At 32.6% G+C, this 17,043-nt stretch overlaps 1 protein-coding gene across 2 annotated transcripts in view; it reads right to left on the bottom strand.

Moving 5' to 3' along the window:
* Positions 1 to 5,909: 5,909 nt before the first annotated feature.
* The window catches only part of LOC106673871 (calcium-binding mitochondrial carrier protein SCaMC-1-B), a 43,116-nt gene continuing 31,982 nt past the window's right edge, over positions 5,910 to 17,043 (bottom strand). Inside the window, exons 6-10 of one of the 2 annotated variants that reach the window (XM_024227298.1) lie at positions 8,390 to 8,548; positions 7,205 to 7,468; positions 6,974 to 7,141; positions 6,759 to 6,912; positions 5,910 to 6,680 (exon numbers count right to left, since the gene is read on the bottom strand). In XM_024227298.1, coding sequence (XP_024083066.1) covers positions 6,499 to 6,680; positions 6,759 to 6,912; positions 6,974 to 7,141; positions 7,205 to 7,468; positions 8,390 to 8,548 — 927 coding nt within the window. In that variant the 3' untranslated portion in view covers positions 5,910 to 6,498. The remainder of the gene's footprint in view (positions 6,681 to 6,758; positions 6,913 to 6,973; positions 7,142 to 7,204; positions 7,469 to 8,389; positions 8,549 to 17,043) is intronic. The other variant, XM_014406232.2, reaches the window with a different exon arrangement.

Genomic DNA, 17,043 nt, shown 5'->3' with positions numbered 1-17,043 from the left:
AATATGGGCATCAAACTAAATAACAAAAATATTGATTACTGACACAGAAGTAAATATTTAATAAAGTGAAATTGTTTAACAAAATTATTAAATAATAAGAAAAAATTCAGTTGAGGAAATTTATTGCCCATGTTCATAATTTGGATTTTCACCCAGGATGACCCCCCAAAGACCTTTGCCTGGCCAGCCCGTTCTCCAGATTTGAACCCCATCGAACATTTATGGAATAACCTCAAAAGACGAACAAGAACACGTCCATCACTTCCTGATACACTTCACAATTTTGAAAGGACTCTTAGTGAAGAATAGGCTAACCTCCAGGAAAGTGACTTTCCAGACTAGAAAGTATGTCGAGGCGTCTTCAAAATATAATTAAGACAACAGGAAAAAATACATAATATTGAAAAGTTAATTAAAAATCTAAAACAAATCTTATCTGTCCGTCTTTTTTCCCTCAGTTTTCCTTAGCAATTTACTTTTCTTATTACTTTTTAGACAAAGTCTCAATTATTAAATGTTAAAAACCGTGAAGCTTTGATTAATTTATGTATGTACAAATATATACAAATCTAGTCTATTACAAGTGGATGGAATTTCCAGCTCTTTATCAGAAATGGCAATGTCACCAAGATGAAATTCCCAGAGAAAATATTTGAAATTGCTTTGGTTTACAGAGCAAAAAATATATTAAAACGACGTGTAAATTAAGGAGTTACAATTCTGAGGATCATTCTATGAAAATGTTAATACATTTTAATGTTTAGTGTAATAACCTTCACTAGTTTGAAAGATAAATTGAAAAAAAGAGCGAGAATAGACGGACCAGAGATGCTTAATTTGGACAAAACCATTTTATTAATTATGGACGAATTTATTATCCGTTTACGAAAACGGCGATCGGACATACTAAACCCGCAACACAGTCACGTTCGGCAAAACTGTATCGCAATTATTTAAGGCGCGAACGACGAAAATTCATATTAAAATTATTTTGAGGTGTATAAAAATTTTAAATTATGACATATTTCCTAGATTTGTTAAATTTTTGTCATTTTATGAATTTTTATTTTAAAAATTCCTCCAGTTGTCATTTCTCCAATTTTGTTTGTATCATTCCTCATTAACTTATCAAGTACCAGGCAGGTTTTGATGACAGTCTGCCATGAAGATATTTGGACAAATAGAGATACAGCCATCAACGTTTGCTGAGGATAAAAAAGCAGAATGTGAATCTAAAATAAAGTTAGTGGATAACTTTAATTTAGCATTACCGGTGTGGAAGTGTCCGAAAAATCTCAAGACTTCCTATTCTTCTTTTCCCCTTTTGAATGACAACTCTGAAATAAAAAAAATAAAAATGATAACTATCTGTCATCGGCGAGTGTCTCCAAAAACTTTAAAGCAAATTGGATATTTTATTTTGCCCAAGGTGATGTTTTGTTAAATTTATTGTGATTGACATCAAAATGAACCTTCATCTGAGTACTCAATTAATTTTTGCAGGATTCGAACCCTTGACAAGATTTGATTACAACTGGAATAAACGGGGAGTTGAAATGAGAAATTTGTGGCACGGGTGATTGAAGCCACTGTAGGTCAAGAAATTCATTTTGAAAAAAATTGTGTGTAATTAATTGAGCATATGTACAATTAAGAATAACTTGATAAAAAATAATTAAATTTCTTCTAATTTGTGTTCTCCCTTAATTAATTCCTTGAGTTTTTCTTTGTTCCTTAGATTCCAAAATATTTGCCAATATTTTTTTTATAATATTATATGTACGGTTGTCCACAGCTCATCCTCACTGATCCAGCAAGGCAAAATGCTGCCTACCAGGCGATATGCATTAGGTAGATCAAAATAAAGGTTGACTAAACCTCAAATGTTTTCCGTTTTATTCACTACACACACTTTTCGGAGAATTTTGCTCCTTTTTCACACTGTCTGAAATAGGGTAGTGTCAAAACTCATCAAAATAAAATTTAAAAATCAAAAAATTGTTTTGTCTGCCCCGAGCATCTATTTTGCATACCATACAGTCATATAAAATCTTCGAGGATATTTTTCATTCAAATACAATAAAATTTTAATAATGTATGTACTGCCAGTTAAAAGCTTGATTTAGCATTAAAAGTAATTAAGAGTTATAAAGGAAGGCTTCAATGCTGACTACCCATTATCGTGGACGAGGTACCAGGTAAACCAAGTTACAAAACTTTTTTCTTGTTATTTTCGATTGAAATTCCATGAGTTTTGTCAAAATTCAAAACCAGAACCACTAGTCGGATGCCATAGCCACTTGTCTACTTGATCTATGAATTATGATTATTTGCTAGGCAATCTCTAGCGGATGGCTTTATTTCTTCTAATTATTAATGTTGGTGAAGATTGGTATTATTTAGTCATAAAAAGACTAACCTCCCCCAGCATAAATTTCAGCAAGTGGTTTAATTATGTTGAAATCGTGAGATGCGGACTGGTGTGATGAAAAACATTTTCTTTATTGTGCCAACATTTCGATCTTTATTGAGATCATCTTCAGGGCCTGGGATTTACAAACATTGCTTATATTTAACAAATACATTTAGGATGTGGAAAAGTGAATTTATACAATGCAAAATATATTTTTTATATTCAATCAAAGTATTTCTACTCACTCAAAGTGCTTGTCTTCTGTGTAATTGTGCAATTCTTGCGTGTCGGGTTGAGAGTGCCAGTGAGATTTTGTTGTTTTATGTTTATATACGTTGGATTTTGAATTGATTTACATCCCAATATCTGGACAAGAGAGTAAAGCAATCTATGATTGCAAAAAACCCAAGCAAAATCCTACAGCACTTGCTACCCACCATTTTGAACACCAACACAATTTCGACCTCAAAAATCCAAAAATATTACATACAGAACAAAACAAACATAAACGTAATTTCTTAGAAATAGTTTATATCAACAGAGATAAACACAGCATCAATTACAGAACAGATACATGTAAACTCAGTCGCAGCTACACCAATATCATTAATCAAATTCAATATAGATAACATACATATATCATCACATTACATTCCACACATCAAATATTTTTCTTAGTCTAATTGTCCAACAATTCAGCTTTCCTTTTCCTATTTATCCCTTTCTATATAATCCTGAAAGGATAATCTGGCCGAACCATTACCAACACATTGTTTCCCTTCGTCGGCTCTTTTCACCTCAAAGAAGCCGACGCCTTACACAAAAATGTCTTTTCTATACTGACTTCCTTCCCCACTCCTTCAAAATCCAACGTATATAAACATAAAACAGCAAAATCTCACTGGCACTCTCAACACGACACGCAAGAATGGCACAATTACACAGAAGACAAACACTTTGAGTGAGTAGAAATACTTTGATTGAATATAAAAAATATATTTTGTATTGTATAAATTCACTTTTCCACATCCTAAATGTGTTTGTTAAATGTAAACAATGTTTATAAATCCCAAGCCCTGAAGATGATCTAAATAAAGATCGAAACGTTGGCACGATAAAGAAAATGTTTTTCTGAAACCTACATCACACCAGACCGCATCTCACGATTTCTGAATAATTATCGATTAACGATCACTAACCACCACACATTACAGTATAAGATGATGGTATAATTTTTCCGATTTTTTATGCTGGAGATCAGTCTTTTTGTTAAATTTTAAAATTTCATTTTGACCACCTGTGTCCCCTCCTATTACAGACACTGTGAAAAATAAGCAAAATGCAAACAAAATTATTTTTAAAAATTTCTATTTATTTTTTTCTTTATATATACTTTAATTGCTCAATAACCAATAACAGTCAAACTTGAATGATAAATGTACATAAAATCTGTACATGATACCATAAAAAAATTAATTATTTTATTACCCATTTTAGAAAATCAAAGAACCAATTTGTTATGTGGAAAGGCATTTTTTTAAATGTGAGAATTATCATTACCAACTATTTTGGTCTGCGTGTCGTCACTGGTTGGGCCAGCTACTCTAGATCTAGTTTTGAATTTATATGCAATAGCTTATTTGAGGTTACCGTAAAGAAAAAGAAAAAAAAAACAGCATAATATTTATATTACTTTTATTTTTAACAAGACATAACTGGTTGCTAATAACAGTTTCAAGTTTCATATAATATATTAATATACACAACACATTGTATATATTTTTATTATATCAAATGTATTATTAACATTTTTTTTATAAGGTAATAATAGCGTCAGCTGATTCGATCTGATGAAATCACAATAAAGAAATTTACAATAACAATTCCTGAAATAAATATCGTGTACTCTATCGAGAAGTGGGCATGCAGTGGTAGGACAATTTTTTTTATTTTATAGGATAAACAATGAAAAAAAAAATCACCTCGAATATTGGGAGAAAAAACAACATTAAACAACTTATTCTCTTGTAATAAGTATGCAAATGTTTATTGTAAAATGTGTTTGAATAAGCTTGTGTTCTTACTCTAAGTACCAATTATTCAATATAGGTTTTTTAAAAAGACCAATAGTATAATTAGCAGAAGAGAGCATTAAATGTAAAATATTCTTCGTAGGTTGTATAATTAATATTCATAAACATTTTTATGTAGAGGTGATTCAATAAAAAATTTCATTAAGTACACTTAGAGAGTACACTTAAAGCGTAGCGATACATTTTGAATATTTATATTTTACATAAATCAAAACGATAACAATTGATAATCGAATTTAATAAATTTACAACAATTTAAATGTTATAAAAATAATAAACAGTTCATTGGCATAATTGTCAACTCAAGTCAAATTAACATTTAATATTAATTTATTTAAACAAAATGAAAATTAAGTACAAAATAAAATTTTCGGTATATTTCAGGAATTTTTTTTTCTTCTTTCAAACGTGAAAAACAGAAAATCACATTGGATGCTTATTTGATCGACTAGTATCACACTATTCTTTAGCACCAATGAATCAGATTAAAAACTAAATAAAAAAAAAGTTGAAAGAATTTAATTCTAATCATTTCCATTAAATCTAGTACTCAAAATGTCTAATTCATGAAATATTCGCCTCGGCTAGTATCGCACGGTGCTTTTGTACAAGCTTGTATAATTACTATTCCAGCACAACCATAAAATGGACAGTTTTTTGTTTAATTTAATTTTATTTTAAACACTATCCTAATAGATCAGTAAATATTCGCAATAGTAATTAATACATAAAATATTAATATGTAAAGCAGTATAGAGAACTTTTTAAAATCTGGTTTATTTAATTTTTAAAATTTCTGTCGAGTTAGACTCTTTATCACAACGTCTCCTTTCTGACTTAAAAAACAATTGTGTTTTAACATTCTTAAAATTGGAAGAAATTTTGGGAAAACAATTTTTTTATGGAGGTAAGAAATAACTTACACAAAAACAAAATATTGCATAAGATTTTCTTTGAAAATAAAAAATCTACACGTATTTTTTACAATAAATATAATAATAAATAAAGGAAAGAGGTTTATAAATAAAATGAGAAAATAAATGACACTTGGAATAAATTTAGAAAATCCTAAGCAACATATAAACAAAAAAAAACTATTGAAAAACATATATATAAAATCGTTATAAATACTGTCCTATAGAAATGCAAAATAAAATAACAACATAATTTTAAAATCAATAAATTGGTAAATTGTACATGCAGTATTTTGTACAACATTGCATGTACTATAAACAAAGATAAAATAGACCAACAATTTGGGTTTTAAGTACTTTTCAAAATTCAGAAATGCATTATAAATAATGATCTAATGGTATTTTTCGTTCTAATCAATCAATTTCTCATGCACACTCTCACTCGCACACCATTCCTATCTTAATCTTTATCTACCTACCTAGTTTTTCTTTTCTTTTTGGAATGCTTACCCTTACAACTGTTGCTATTTTATATATATTTGCCCACAGCCAACAGACATAGTCTGAATATGCATATATTTGCAAAACAAAAGAAAAAAAAATCATTATATCTAAATTTCATTTTAAAAAACAAAAACCTCAGTTGTAGCAAGTAAAATTACTTTGTCTGTATAATTTTTTTTTAATAATCACTAAAATGACATCACATGTTCAACAACTAGTTCTACTTCGTTGTTGATGGATATTTATCAAACCATCATTTAAAATATGATTACTAAAAATGTTTTTTGCTACTTCTGCGGTTGTCATGAACATATATTCCAAAGGTCAAAACAAAATATAAATTATATAATTTGTCTATTGTAAAAAAAAAATTAAATCATAAAATTAATTGAAACTGTTGTTAAAAGTATATTTTACAGATGCGCGACGTCCATGTCACGAGGAAGGAACATTTTTGCGTTATTATACAAATAAAACGACCTAATGGGTGAAACCATAAGACCAGATAAATATCCTAGTTATTAAATATCACAGAATCTTCGTGGATCTACAAAAAAATTAACACTCCTTCAGTTTATGTCATGTTGTCGAGCCCCAGGACGACTCGCATTTTTTCATAGACTATATAACTTATTCCGACCGATGGGGCTACTTTGAGAAAATTTACACCTATCCCTCTGTACATTCCGAGAAATCCGTCCTTCTTTAGAATTTCTTGTATCATAGTGATCATCGTGTCAGGTTGCGTTCCAGGTCCTAGACAATACAAATAATCATTATTTTATAAATTTAAAAAAAAAAAATGAATGCATTTTTAATGGAATAAATAGGCACCTTGTGCTTGCAACCGAGTCCTGACTAATGCCAAGGGATAGCTGAACGCCTGACCGCACGTACTAGAGGCAGTGCCACAACTTAAAAGAACTAACGCATTCGGAGGTTGATCAGTCTTCTTTGCAAATTGAAGAATATATGCGTTTTTAAGGGTCTAAAAAAAATTTTAAAGATTAAAAAAAAAATTAAAAATAAAAATCATTTTGTCAACTTACCTCGTAAACAGCAAGATCGATGCCGGCATATGGTAAAATTCCTAGAATGTTGGGCACATAACCCTTGTAAAAAGCCTTAATTCCTTCCCGATGGATGATTTTTTTCAGTGCGTCATACACACCAGAATACTCCCCCGTGTTCCTTAATGCTAGCCTAGTTTTCAAAACCTACAAGAGAGAGAAAAAAAATTACCAAAAGTTACAAATAAATGAAAATATCAAAAAACTTACTTCTAAAGGGTATATCGTAGTCTGACTAAGAGCTCCGGCTAGTGAACCTGCTACAAACCGTTCCTGGATGGCTAACTCCTTTCTTTGATTTTTTTTCCTAATGACAGCTTTGATTTTCTCATAGAAAAAAAACTTCAGAGCACTTTCGGGGGCTATTTTTGTTACATTGATTCCATTACCCCTCCAGAGCGACATAATACCACCTTCATTAAGCATATGGACCCAACATGACTTCATCGTCATTGAACCCTTTGAACCATGTACCTGAATTAAAATTAAAAAAAGAAATTAAACAAAAAAAAACATTAATACAATATATTAACTAACAAACTATTTTTTGTGAGATTTCTCCAGGTTGAATGCAGGGTGATGAACCTGAAATTTGGTTGTTACTGATCATTTTGGTCTGCCTATCCTTGCTGGGTTGGTCTATAGACCGATATGATTGTAACGACTAAACTACTTTTTAAGAATTGATCGAAAATGATCGCTTTACTGGGACTGTCTTAAGTGATTTACGGCTCTTTTTTTCGTGAATAAAAGAACATTAAAGAATACAGTAAAGTTCATCCACTCAAAGATTGGCCAACTTTTACTTTTTTAACTGATCGAAAATAATCACTTTACAGTGAACCAGGAAATGATAACTATATTTATTTTCGATAGTAATGAAATCTGAAGAAAGACAAGGCGTAATTTTGATTTTGTATCATCTACATGTAATTCAGTAGATTATTTAAACTGATATAAACATTTTTTAGATTTTCTCAAGATCTGCAAGGTTATGAACACTAAGTATAGTCATTTCGAGCCATTTTGGCCTGCCTATCCTCTCTCCTTGATTCGTCAAACGCATTTTGGCTTCTCACCATCTTACGCATTGCGTTTTTTATCTTGCATTGGCCTACTTATATCTCTAACCACTTTTTTAATGGCGAAACACCGAAACGCGTCTGGCAGACCCAAATGATCAGAAATCTAGACCATCTTCAGTGTGTCTAAGTGTTTGTAAAACACAGTGAGGGTAGGCAGACCAAAATGATTACCAAATTTCAAACTAATTTTCACTGGCAGTAAATAATAAAATTTCAAACTATTTCGCACAATTTGAATCAAACAAATTGTTTTTATAAAGAAATTATTGTATCTTTTGGTAACAATTTCAGTAAATTTGAAGTCACTTACTTGCAGGAAGGTCTTTATCCTATCTAAAGGGGCTGTACAAGTTCTTGACACTGCGCCAGCCACAGCACCTGCCACCAGCTGCCTCCACCAAACACCAGTTTGTATCTCTTTGGCTGTATAGTCTTCGGGGACTGTCATAAGATCCCCGATGTCGAGGAACTGCAAACAAGAAGCCCAGTATGAATTACAGAACGAGCAAACTTTCTCAACATTAAATCGTCACATGGATACCTTGCATATTTATGAATACTTAAAAAATTACATGACAAGAAAAAACCACCTAAAGTGTAGTTTAACAACTTGAAAATCAAGCTTGGCTTTGTACATGTGGTTAATAAATACACCAATAAAAATTAAAATATAGATTATTTTGTTTAAATATTAACATACAAAATAAACAGCAAACTACATGCAAAAATACATTTGCATATTCTATCCACGTAAAAAATTGTAACTTACTAATGATTATTACTGTAAAAGATATTTCATTTTAATAACATCATAAATTAAATTAATCTATTTTAATAATTATATGTAACATCCTGACATGTAATGTAAATAAATTTATATATTAACATGGACATCTATTTGGGCTGACGCATAATTTTTTGTGTGTGACTATTTTCGCATTACTGGGAAGTAAACATAGATTGGGGGTTTAGTAGGGGTAGGTTTTGGGTTAGGTTTGGGTTCAGTTTAGTTTTTGGTTGAGGATAGTTTAGGGTTAGGTTGGGGCTAGTTGAGGATTAGGTTAGGGTTAGTTGAGGATTAGGTTAGGGTTATTTGAGGGTTAGGTTGGGGTTAATTTATGATAAGGTTAGGGTTAGTTTAGGTTTGTGTTGAGGCTAATTTATTTCAGATAGGGACTAGTCTAGGGTCAGATTGAGGTTAGTTTAGGATTAGGTTGGGGCTAGTTGAGGATTAGGTTAGGGTTATTTGAGGGTTAGGTTGGGGTTAATATATGATAGTTTAGGGTTAGTTTAGGTTTGTGTTGAGGCTAATTTATTTCAGGTAGGGACTAGTCTAGAGTCAGATTGGGGTTTGTTTAGGATTAGGTTGGGGCTAGTATAGGGTTAGTTTAGGGTTAGGTTACATAGATTCAATGTTTTTCCATCCAGCGGACAAAATATGCAAATTGAATGAAAATTTTTAAATTGAATATTAGTTTGCATATTTATATTTGCATATAAAGAAATACACATAAAATGAATACATGCTCATTATTTTCTTATTGGCTTAAAAAAAATAGTACGCTCTCTTTTTAAGTTTAAAACCATATTTCTTTCCAGCAGTTCTGCTGAATAAGGTGATGCCACTACTTTAAAAAAATATATATATAATAAAACCAACTATACTACTTATATACAGTAACAGTTCAATTTTATGTTAGCTGTCAAATGTCTTTAAAAATTATTTGTATTACTTTTTTTAGGGGGGAAATAATAATTAAAAAACCTAGATAATACATTTAATTAGAAATACCTATAAAACACAAAAAAAGGAACCGGAGAAAGCCTCAATTGTCATTGAAACCGTTGAATAAGCTCTACCCTGTAAGACTTCTGAAATTTGTTTTTAGAAGCCAAGGGAAGACCTCGAAGGGCTTCACTTCGACCAAACGGGGTCATCGACAGGACAGTCCTCGTTAGACAGACAACGGCAAAATATAAATGACAGCAATATTAAAGAATACAGCAAAAATAAAATGTAATAAAGAAGACAAAAAGGATAGTCTTATCGACGAAAAATAAATCTACCCCCTCCCCCACAAAAAAAAAAAAAAAAAAAAAAATGCTGCAGAAGCAAATATGAAAAATAAGTTGCAAAAAAGGCACATTTCATCTTCAAAATGCAATATTTTTTTACATTAGTAAATAAATTTTACATCTACAACACTGCACTTTCATCTTGTGCAAATAAGAGTTGAATTATTCTTTTTATCTAAGGTTTTTGGTTGAGATGAAAAATTAGTGTCATGAGCGGGATGCGAACCCTCGACCTTTGGCTCAATACACCGCTGCTCTAACCACTTGAGCTTTTGTGACTTCATCCCGCTCGTGACAATAATTTTTCATCTCAACCAAAAACCTTAGATACAAAGAATAATTTATTGGAATAATTAATATGGTCAATTATGACCTCTAAGCAAATATTGATTAACTCATTTATAATTTGTTTTGCCGAATTACTGCCGATTCACTTTCACCTCGGTTGACATACAGATAGTTAATTTTGGACCAAAGCCAGTGTACGAATCCATGAATGAATATAGAGAAAGAAGGCTAGATGTCTCCCACTTAATTGAAGGGTGTCATTCCTTGGATCTATACAGAGCCACCTGATTTTAGAACTGTACTTAAACCAAGTGTTGGGGGCTGAAATGATCCACTTGTTGACACCCCCTAACTTTGACGGAGAATAGATAAGCCTGCGGTCTGATCTTGAACATGATATCACCAAATTGAGTGATTATGTGCATGCATATACAGAACTGAACTAGCACAAATTAACCAATCACTTTTACCTTCTGAAGATTTTTTTAAATAAAAGGTAAAGCATTGCACTTCTTTAATTGGTTTATTCTCAGAAAACTAGCAATCAGCTTACAAATATTAAAAAGGATTTTATGAAAATACATACTTTTACTTCAAATATTTTGATGTATAGTTTATAAAAAATAAAACAAAAGAATTGCCTTTCATTGATATTTTTGGCACATTCAAATTAGCAAATGCTGTATTATTTAAATGCAAAATATACATTATATTCTTTTTTTAAATTAATTATAAAGTCTTGGTTGAGATGGAAAAGTTAGTATCACGAGCGGGATTTGAACCCACGACCTTCGGCTCAATACGCCCATGCCACAAACTTCTCATTTCAACTCCCCGTTTATTCTAGTTGTAAGTAAATCCCGGCAAATGACACAACACCACAAGAGCTGGGAAATTTTCGTGTTAAACTGCTGAAAGAGATAAAACTATATCTATTTTATCTCGAATACTCAGATAGCGCCAATCCTGAACGTGTCTCCGATATAAAAACGCTCGAGGAGTTCGTTCATTCCGGCGAACCTTTCGTGAAAAAATATACCTTCAACGGTCCATCGTAGATTTCGTGCCGGAGATCAGTGAGACAGTAGTAAGAGCACAGATCCATGGTTATAAGGGTAGGCGTGGGCTAGGGGAAACTGGCGAAATTGGAAAAATCCAACCACTTCTTCCATTCGAATCCAAACAGTGACTAGGAGTGCTCTCGGACTCAAAGTTCACAACCTTCAGCTCTAATTTGTGATGTAATTTTTGTATTACAATTCTCAGACTACTGATCTCTATCCTATCTCAAAACCATACTAGCAATTTTTTCAGTTAAATTACATAATAATGTAGAAGAGAGTTATATATTTTGTTTGACGTTCGACCATTCGTGCTGTCTGTAAATAAATCCACTAAGAATTTCAACATGCGATTTTTTCCTTTGTAAAAACAAGATTTGAAATAATAACATTAATTCAACTGCACGTCACGTAAGCAAATTGAGAATTACCAAAAATCGTTATGACTCAGTTATGCAAGAGGAGTCAATCTTATTGACAAGTCACCCATATTTTTAAACTATCAGCTAGATCAATTAAACTGAAGATCTCAGATTTCTTTTTAGAATTTCAGATTTTTTTTATAGCAAAAAAAAGGCTTTGGCTTAGATACTTCATTTTGAATTTCAAGCCGTTAATAAACATTGTTTTTAAATCTAAAGACCTGGATTACTGTATAATCGCCACATTGGCAGATTCAGAAAAGAGAAAAAAATTGGCTTATGCTGAGTTCCAGATGTGGCCTATCTCACTCCAGCGAGTGTTGGAAGTGGTGTGGGGGGGTTTCTTTTTCCTATGATTGCACGGAATTTTTATTATCAGTTTTATGAGATTAGATAATAAACACAAAAAGTTGTGTAATTAAAACAATGAAATTGTCAGAAAAATTATATGTGCAATATTTAGCAACATAAAAGTTTTTTATTGAAATAAACAAACTTTCATAAATTATGGTTCTTTTTTTATGTTAGTATTTGCTGGGTATTAAAGCTACCCTTGCTAGACTGAATTATGCTGAGTGTCAGATGTGGCCTATCTCACTCCAGCGAGTGTTGGAAATGGTGGGGGTTTCTTTTTCCCGTGATTGCACGGAATTTTTATTATCAATTTTAAGAGATTAGACAATAAACACAAAAATTGTGTATTTAAAACAATTGAAAAAATTGTCAGAAAAATTATATGTACAACATAAAAGTTTTTTATTGAAATTAACAAACTCAGGAATTATTGTTTTTTTTTTATGCTAGTATTTGCTGGGCATTAAAGCTACCCTTGCTAGACTGAATTATGCTGAGTACCAGTTGTGGCCTATCTCACTCCAGCGAGCGTTGGAAGTGGTGGGGGGTTTCTTTTTCCCGTGATTGCACGGAATTTTTATTATCAGTTTTATGAGATTAGACAATAAACACAAAAAATTGTGTAATTAAAACAATGAAATTGTCAGAAAAATTATATGTACAACATAAAAGTTTTTTATTGAAATTAACAAACTTTCAGGAATTATGGTTCTTTTTTATGCTAGTATTTGCTGGGCTTTAAAGCTACCCTAGCTAGACTAGATTATACACCATTGGTATTAATATATTTACTTTTTCTTGTACTTTTTCATTGGGCATATATTTTTTCGTTAAAGGCAAGTTCATGATTTATTAACATAGGTGTATAAGCCAGTGAGACGTTTATTCAACCACTGTGATCTGATGTAAGCCAGGTCGGAAATAGAAAAAAATGGGATTGTTGCCAATGTTAAACGACTTGATCTTTATGTCTACGAGGACGATTCCGACCTCATCTAAGGCGCCAGGTGCGATATGCTAGTATCAGGACGAAAATAGCCATGGACGTGAAAAAATTCGACCGGCCTTTTTGAATTAGCTCTCTGGAGGCTTGTCGGGGGCAAGGCTCCTCCTTATCTGTTCCTTCTTTCAAGGGGAAAAATTATTATCGGGCCGATAACACACGGTTTGTGTCATCGTATTCCACATGGCAACAGGGACGAAAAGCGGCCGAACCTTATCTCGGCGATTCGGATGTTTCGGGTTCAGATTATGAAATAAACGCTGGGTTAAGCGGAGAATTTTCAATTCAGCATCGACCTCAGCACAAGTGTTGATTTCATAGTAACAATTTAAAAAAAAAAAACGATAACTTGACAATTCAATCCAGTAAAAAGTGTGGGATTGACATATGAAAACTTTAATCGAAACTTGTCCTATTCAACTTGAAACCTAGACATTGTGTCATTTCTGGTAATGATCTTGACGACGAGCAGCCAAATTAACTTGGCCTTGTTCCTTGGGATGACTACTCTCATATGCAAAAACAAAAAGATCTGGAAAAACCGAACTAATCGCCCTTTCCTGTTCGAACAACCCGTAAACAAACAAACAAAAATCGGCATGACTAAGAATAGGGCATTGTAGGCTCATCTATGGATTTTATATCATGGGGACCTCTTCAAATTTTCCAAAGTCAAGAATTACTAGCAGACTCTAGAATCAACTTGATTTGGAGAAGAGTGCATGTGGTATACTTAAGCCTTGGTGAATTATTATCTCAAATAGACCGATACCCTATCTACAGTCTGGAAAATTAATTATTAGCTGCATTTTTCCTTAGTAGCATGAAATTATGCTGGTTCTTGGGACGGGAAAGTACAGATAGACTTTGACCCTCGGGCAGTAGGTTAGATGGCCCGAGAGCTGGCACTTTTAATACCAGGATTAGATCATTAATTGACAAAAGGAATGCTGAGGTCTTTTATTTGATTTAACTGGAAAATTGTGGGTAAATAAACGACTTAATGAAGCTTTTGTCAAAATCTAATTTTAGTCCCAATTAAATGAGCATAAATAGCCATTCAAAAAAGTATTATTTTTCGTGTATTGATTTCATTGTTGATTAACATAAAAACAAAAAATTTCTAAGCAGAATATTCAAGGTTTGGTATGATTTAAAAAGATAAATCAACAAAAAAAAACTTTTTTGGCATATTTTAATAAACATTCTGTAAGCAATAGGTCAGAAAATGGTCAAAACTTGGATTTACATAAAATAAAAATATTTGTGTAAAATCCTCAGATACCGATTTTGAGGAAAATCGGTGTAAATTAATTTTTTATTAATAATTTCGATGAGCAGATTCTGCCTGACTGTCAACTGACAATTCATTTTAAAGAAATTGTCATGGGCATTTTATTATTAATTAATTTAATAACATTAATTATTTTCGACATAAAATCGGACTATTATTTCTATTAAAAAATAAATAAAAAAACGAGGTTAATTTTTGACAAATAATTTTGCTAATTAGTGTATTTTCTTCTTATAGAAATAGTTTATGGTTATTTTCTTCAAATGGTCAATGGTAAAAAGCTACCCATTCTTTAAAATGGTCTGTACGACGTTAAAATCCTTTTAGCGGTTTTTTTAATTATAGCCATTTCAATCAGTTATTCCGATAATGACTGCTCAAAAATCGGAAAAATTTTAAAGGTCTGAAAATCGATAAATTGAAATTCAAAGAAAAATTTGTATTTAGGGGACTCTAGTGGTGCTAAAACGAAATTTCATACTAGTTTCACGAAAACAAAACATATGACCTAGATTACTCAAAAATTATTTGGTTTTTTAGAATTTTTTTGGTTATTGATCAACTCTGATAGCTCTAACTATATTTTTATTGCAATCTACATATAAAAAAAATGACGTAAATTTATATCTTCACATAGCTGATTTGAGTAGAAAGGCGAAATAAAAATACTAAAAAAACGGTAATTTCAACTTTCCAAAAACTTTGGGCGAAACCAGGGCCTATTCACAAAATGTGGCGTATATGTCCGATATTTTCGAGTCTAGAATCACCAAAAAAAGTTTGGTCCAAATCCGTGATTACCAACCTGGTCGTACCCTAAGTACAGTTACATTTCCAATAGATTAATTTAATCTATTAAAGGAGGCTAAATGAGGTAGGGATCCACTGGAAAAATCCCACATAATAATTTTTTTGCTGTTGTGTTACATCACTCACAAACAATTGTACAAATAAAAAAACCTAATTATTATCTCTGAACTTTGATATTACAAGTGAAACGGATTCATAAACAATCCTCCACAGAGAGATTAATCGATTTGAAGGAGGCTTTTTATGCAGAAAATATATGGATTATTTTTTTCAAAGAGGTTTTTTTAATGAAAATAACTTTCTATTCAAAAATGGTACTAAAGTTCGATTTCCGTGCTTTGGCAATTTATTTCTGTCCTTGGGATAAATTCGATTTTTTTTAAAGAACCCGCAATGAGGAACGAGAAGCCCTGTCAGGGAACTGAAAATACAAGGACGTCACATGCAACTGCCTGGCATATGTAAAGAACAACACGCCATTCTTTGGGAGAAAGTGTTTCGTTTTTATTTTAAGACCTAATAAAATGGAACTGACAGACGAATATATTCATAAAAGACACCAAACAAAAAATTGATTGCAATTAATATGTGAATTAATCAGAGGTTTCAGGGTTCAGAGGATTTTATTGTAACAACTGCAAAGTGCAAGGAAGTTTATCTGATCCTGAGCTATAAAAATTGCAAATCCAGGCACGATTTTTGACCCCCGGTCGGAAAAAACCCGTCAGTGTCGTAATGGGAAGCACGATGACGTTGTCAGTGACGCACCGCCTTCCTTGTCTATTTGCTTGGTGCTAGTCGAAGGGCAAACCGATTTGGAAGAACGGTGCGCTGACGCAGAACAATATTCACGGGCAGATATAAAATCCCGTCGAAGATCTCTCAATTAAAATACGTAATCGTATAACGTAATAACATCAAGGATTTGTGATTGTTTCATTCTCGTTTACGTTTACGCTCATTCATTTACAAAGGAAAAAATGAACTGAAACTTTCGTCTTTGTAAACTTTATTACACTACACTAGTTTAGTGCACTAAAAATAAAGTCTGACTTGAAACTGGTAGTGAAAACAAACGCTCAGTGTTCTTCGCTAAGCTTATTAAGCAATAACTTCATTTGGCCAGCCTGTGCTGAGAGCTGGGAGTCCTCCCAGCCTGTATGGGAGTTCCATGCCAAATCGTCATCCGCTTTCGGAAACGATCCGTAGATGAAAGTATAGTAGAATAAACGAGCGACTTAAGACCCGGACGCACCTCTAGAAACTTCCGCGAAGCCTTAGGGAGGGTAGGGATGACACTTGAACAACCGGCAGATCCGCCCTGGGTTTTCTCGGCCGACCAGGAAGATTTCGCCGTGTTAGCTATTTCGTCTGCTCCGCCGTATCTTTACCGAGCTAAGTTCTTGGAGCTTAGGTCCAGGTACACTTAGGTCTTTACTGGTCTAAGACTGAGGAAGGTGTGGTGTGTGCCGTGTACAGCGAGGGTGTCCGAGTCTAGTCTACCTAGTTTGCACCGACTCCCTCGGTGCGGTTACTCCCTCTCGTAGTGCTTTTGTTGGAAAGATACCACGAACTGCAACGTCTTGGCAAAACGGTGGTTGTTTGGGTACCTGGACACGGGTCTGGGGGATAATGAAAAGACGGATGAGCGGCTAG

Source organism: Cimex lectularius, unplaced genomic scaffold (genome assembly GCF_000648675.2).
Source record: "Cimex lectularius strain Harlan isolate CLEC.00 unplaced genomic scaffold, Clec_2.1 scaffold42, whole genome shotgun sequence".
Lineage (NCBI taxonomy): Eukaryota > Metazoa > Arthropoda > Insecta > Hemiptera > Cimicidae > Cimex > Cimex lectularius.
Note: the sequence above shows the minus strand (reverse complement) of the source record. Positions and strands in the feature narration are given on the sequence as shown.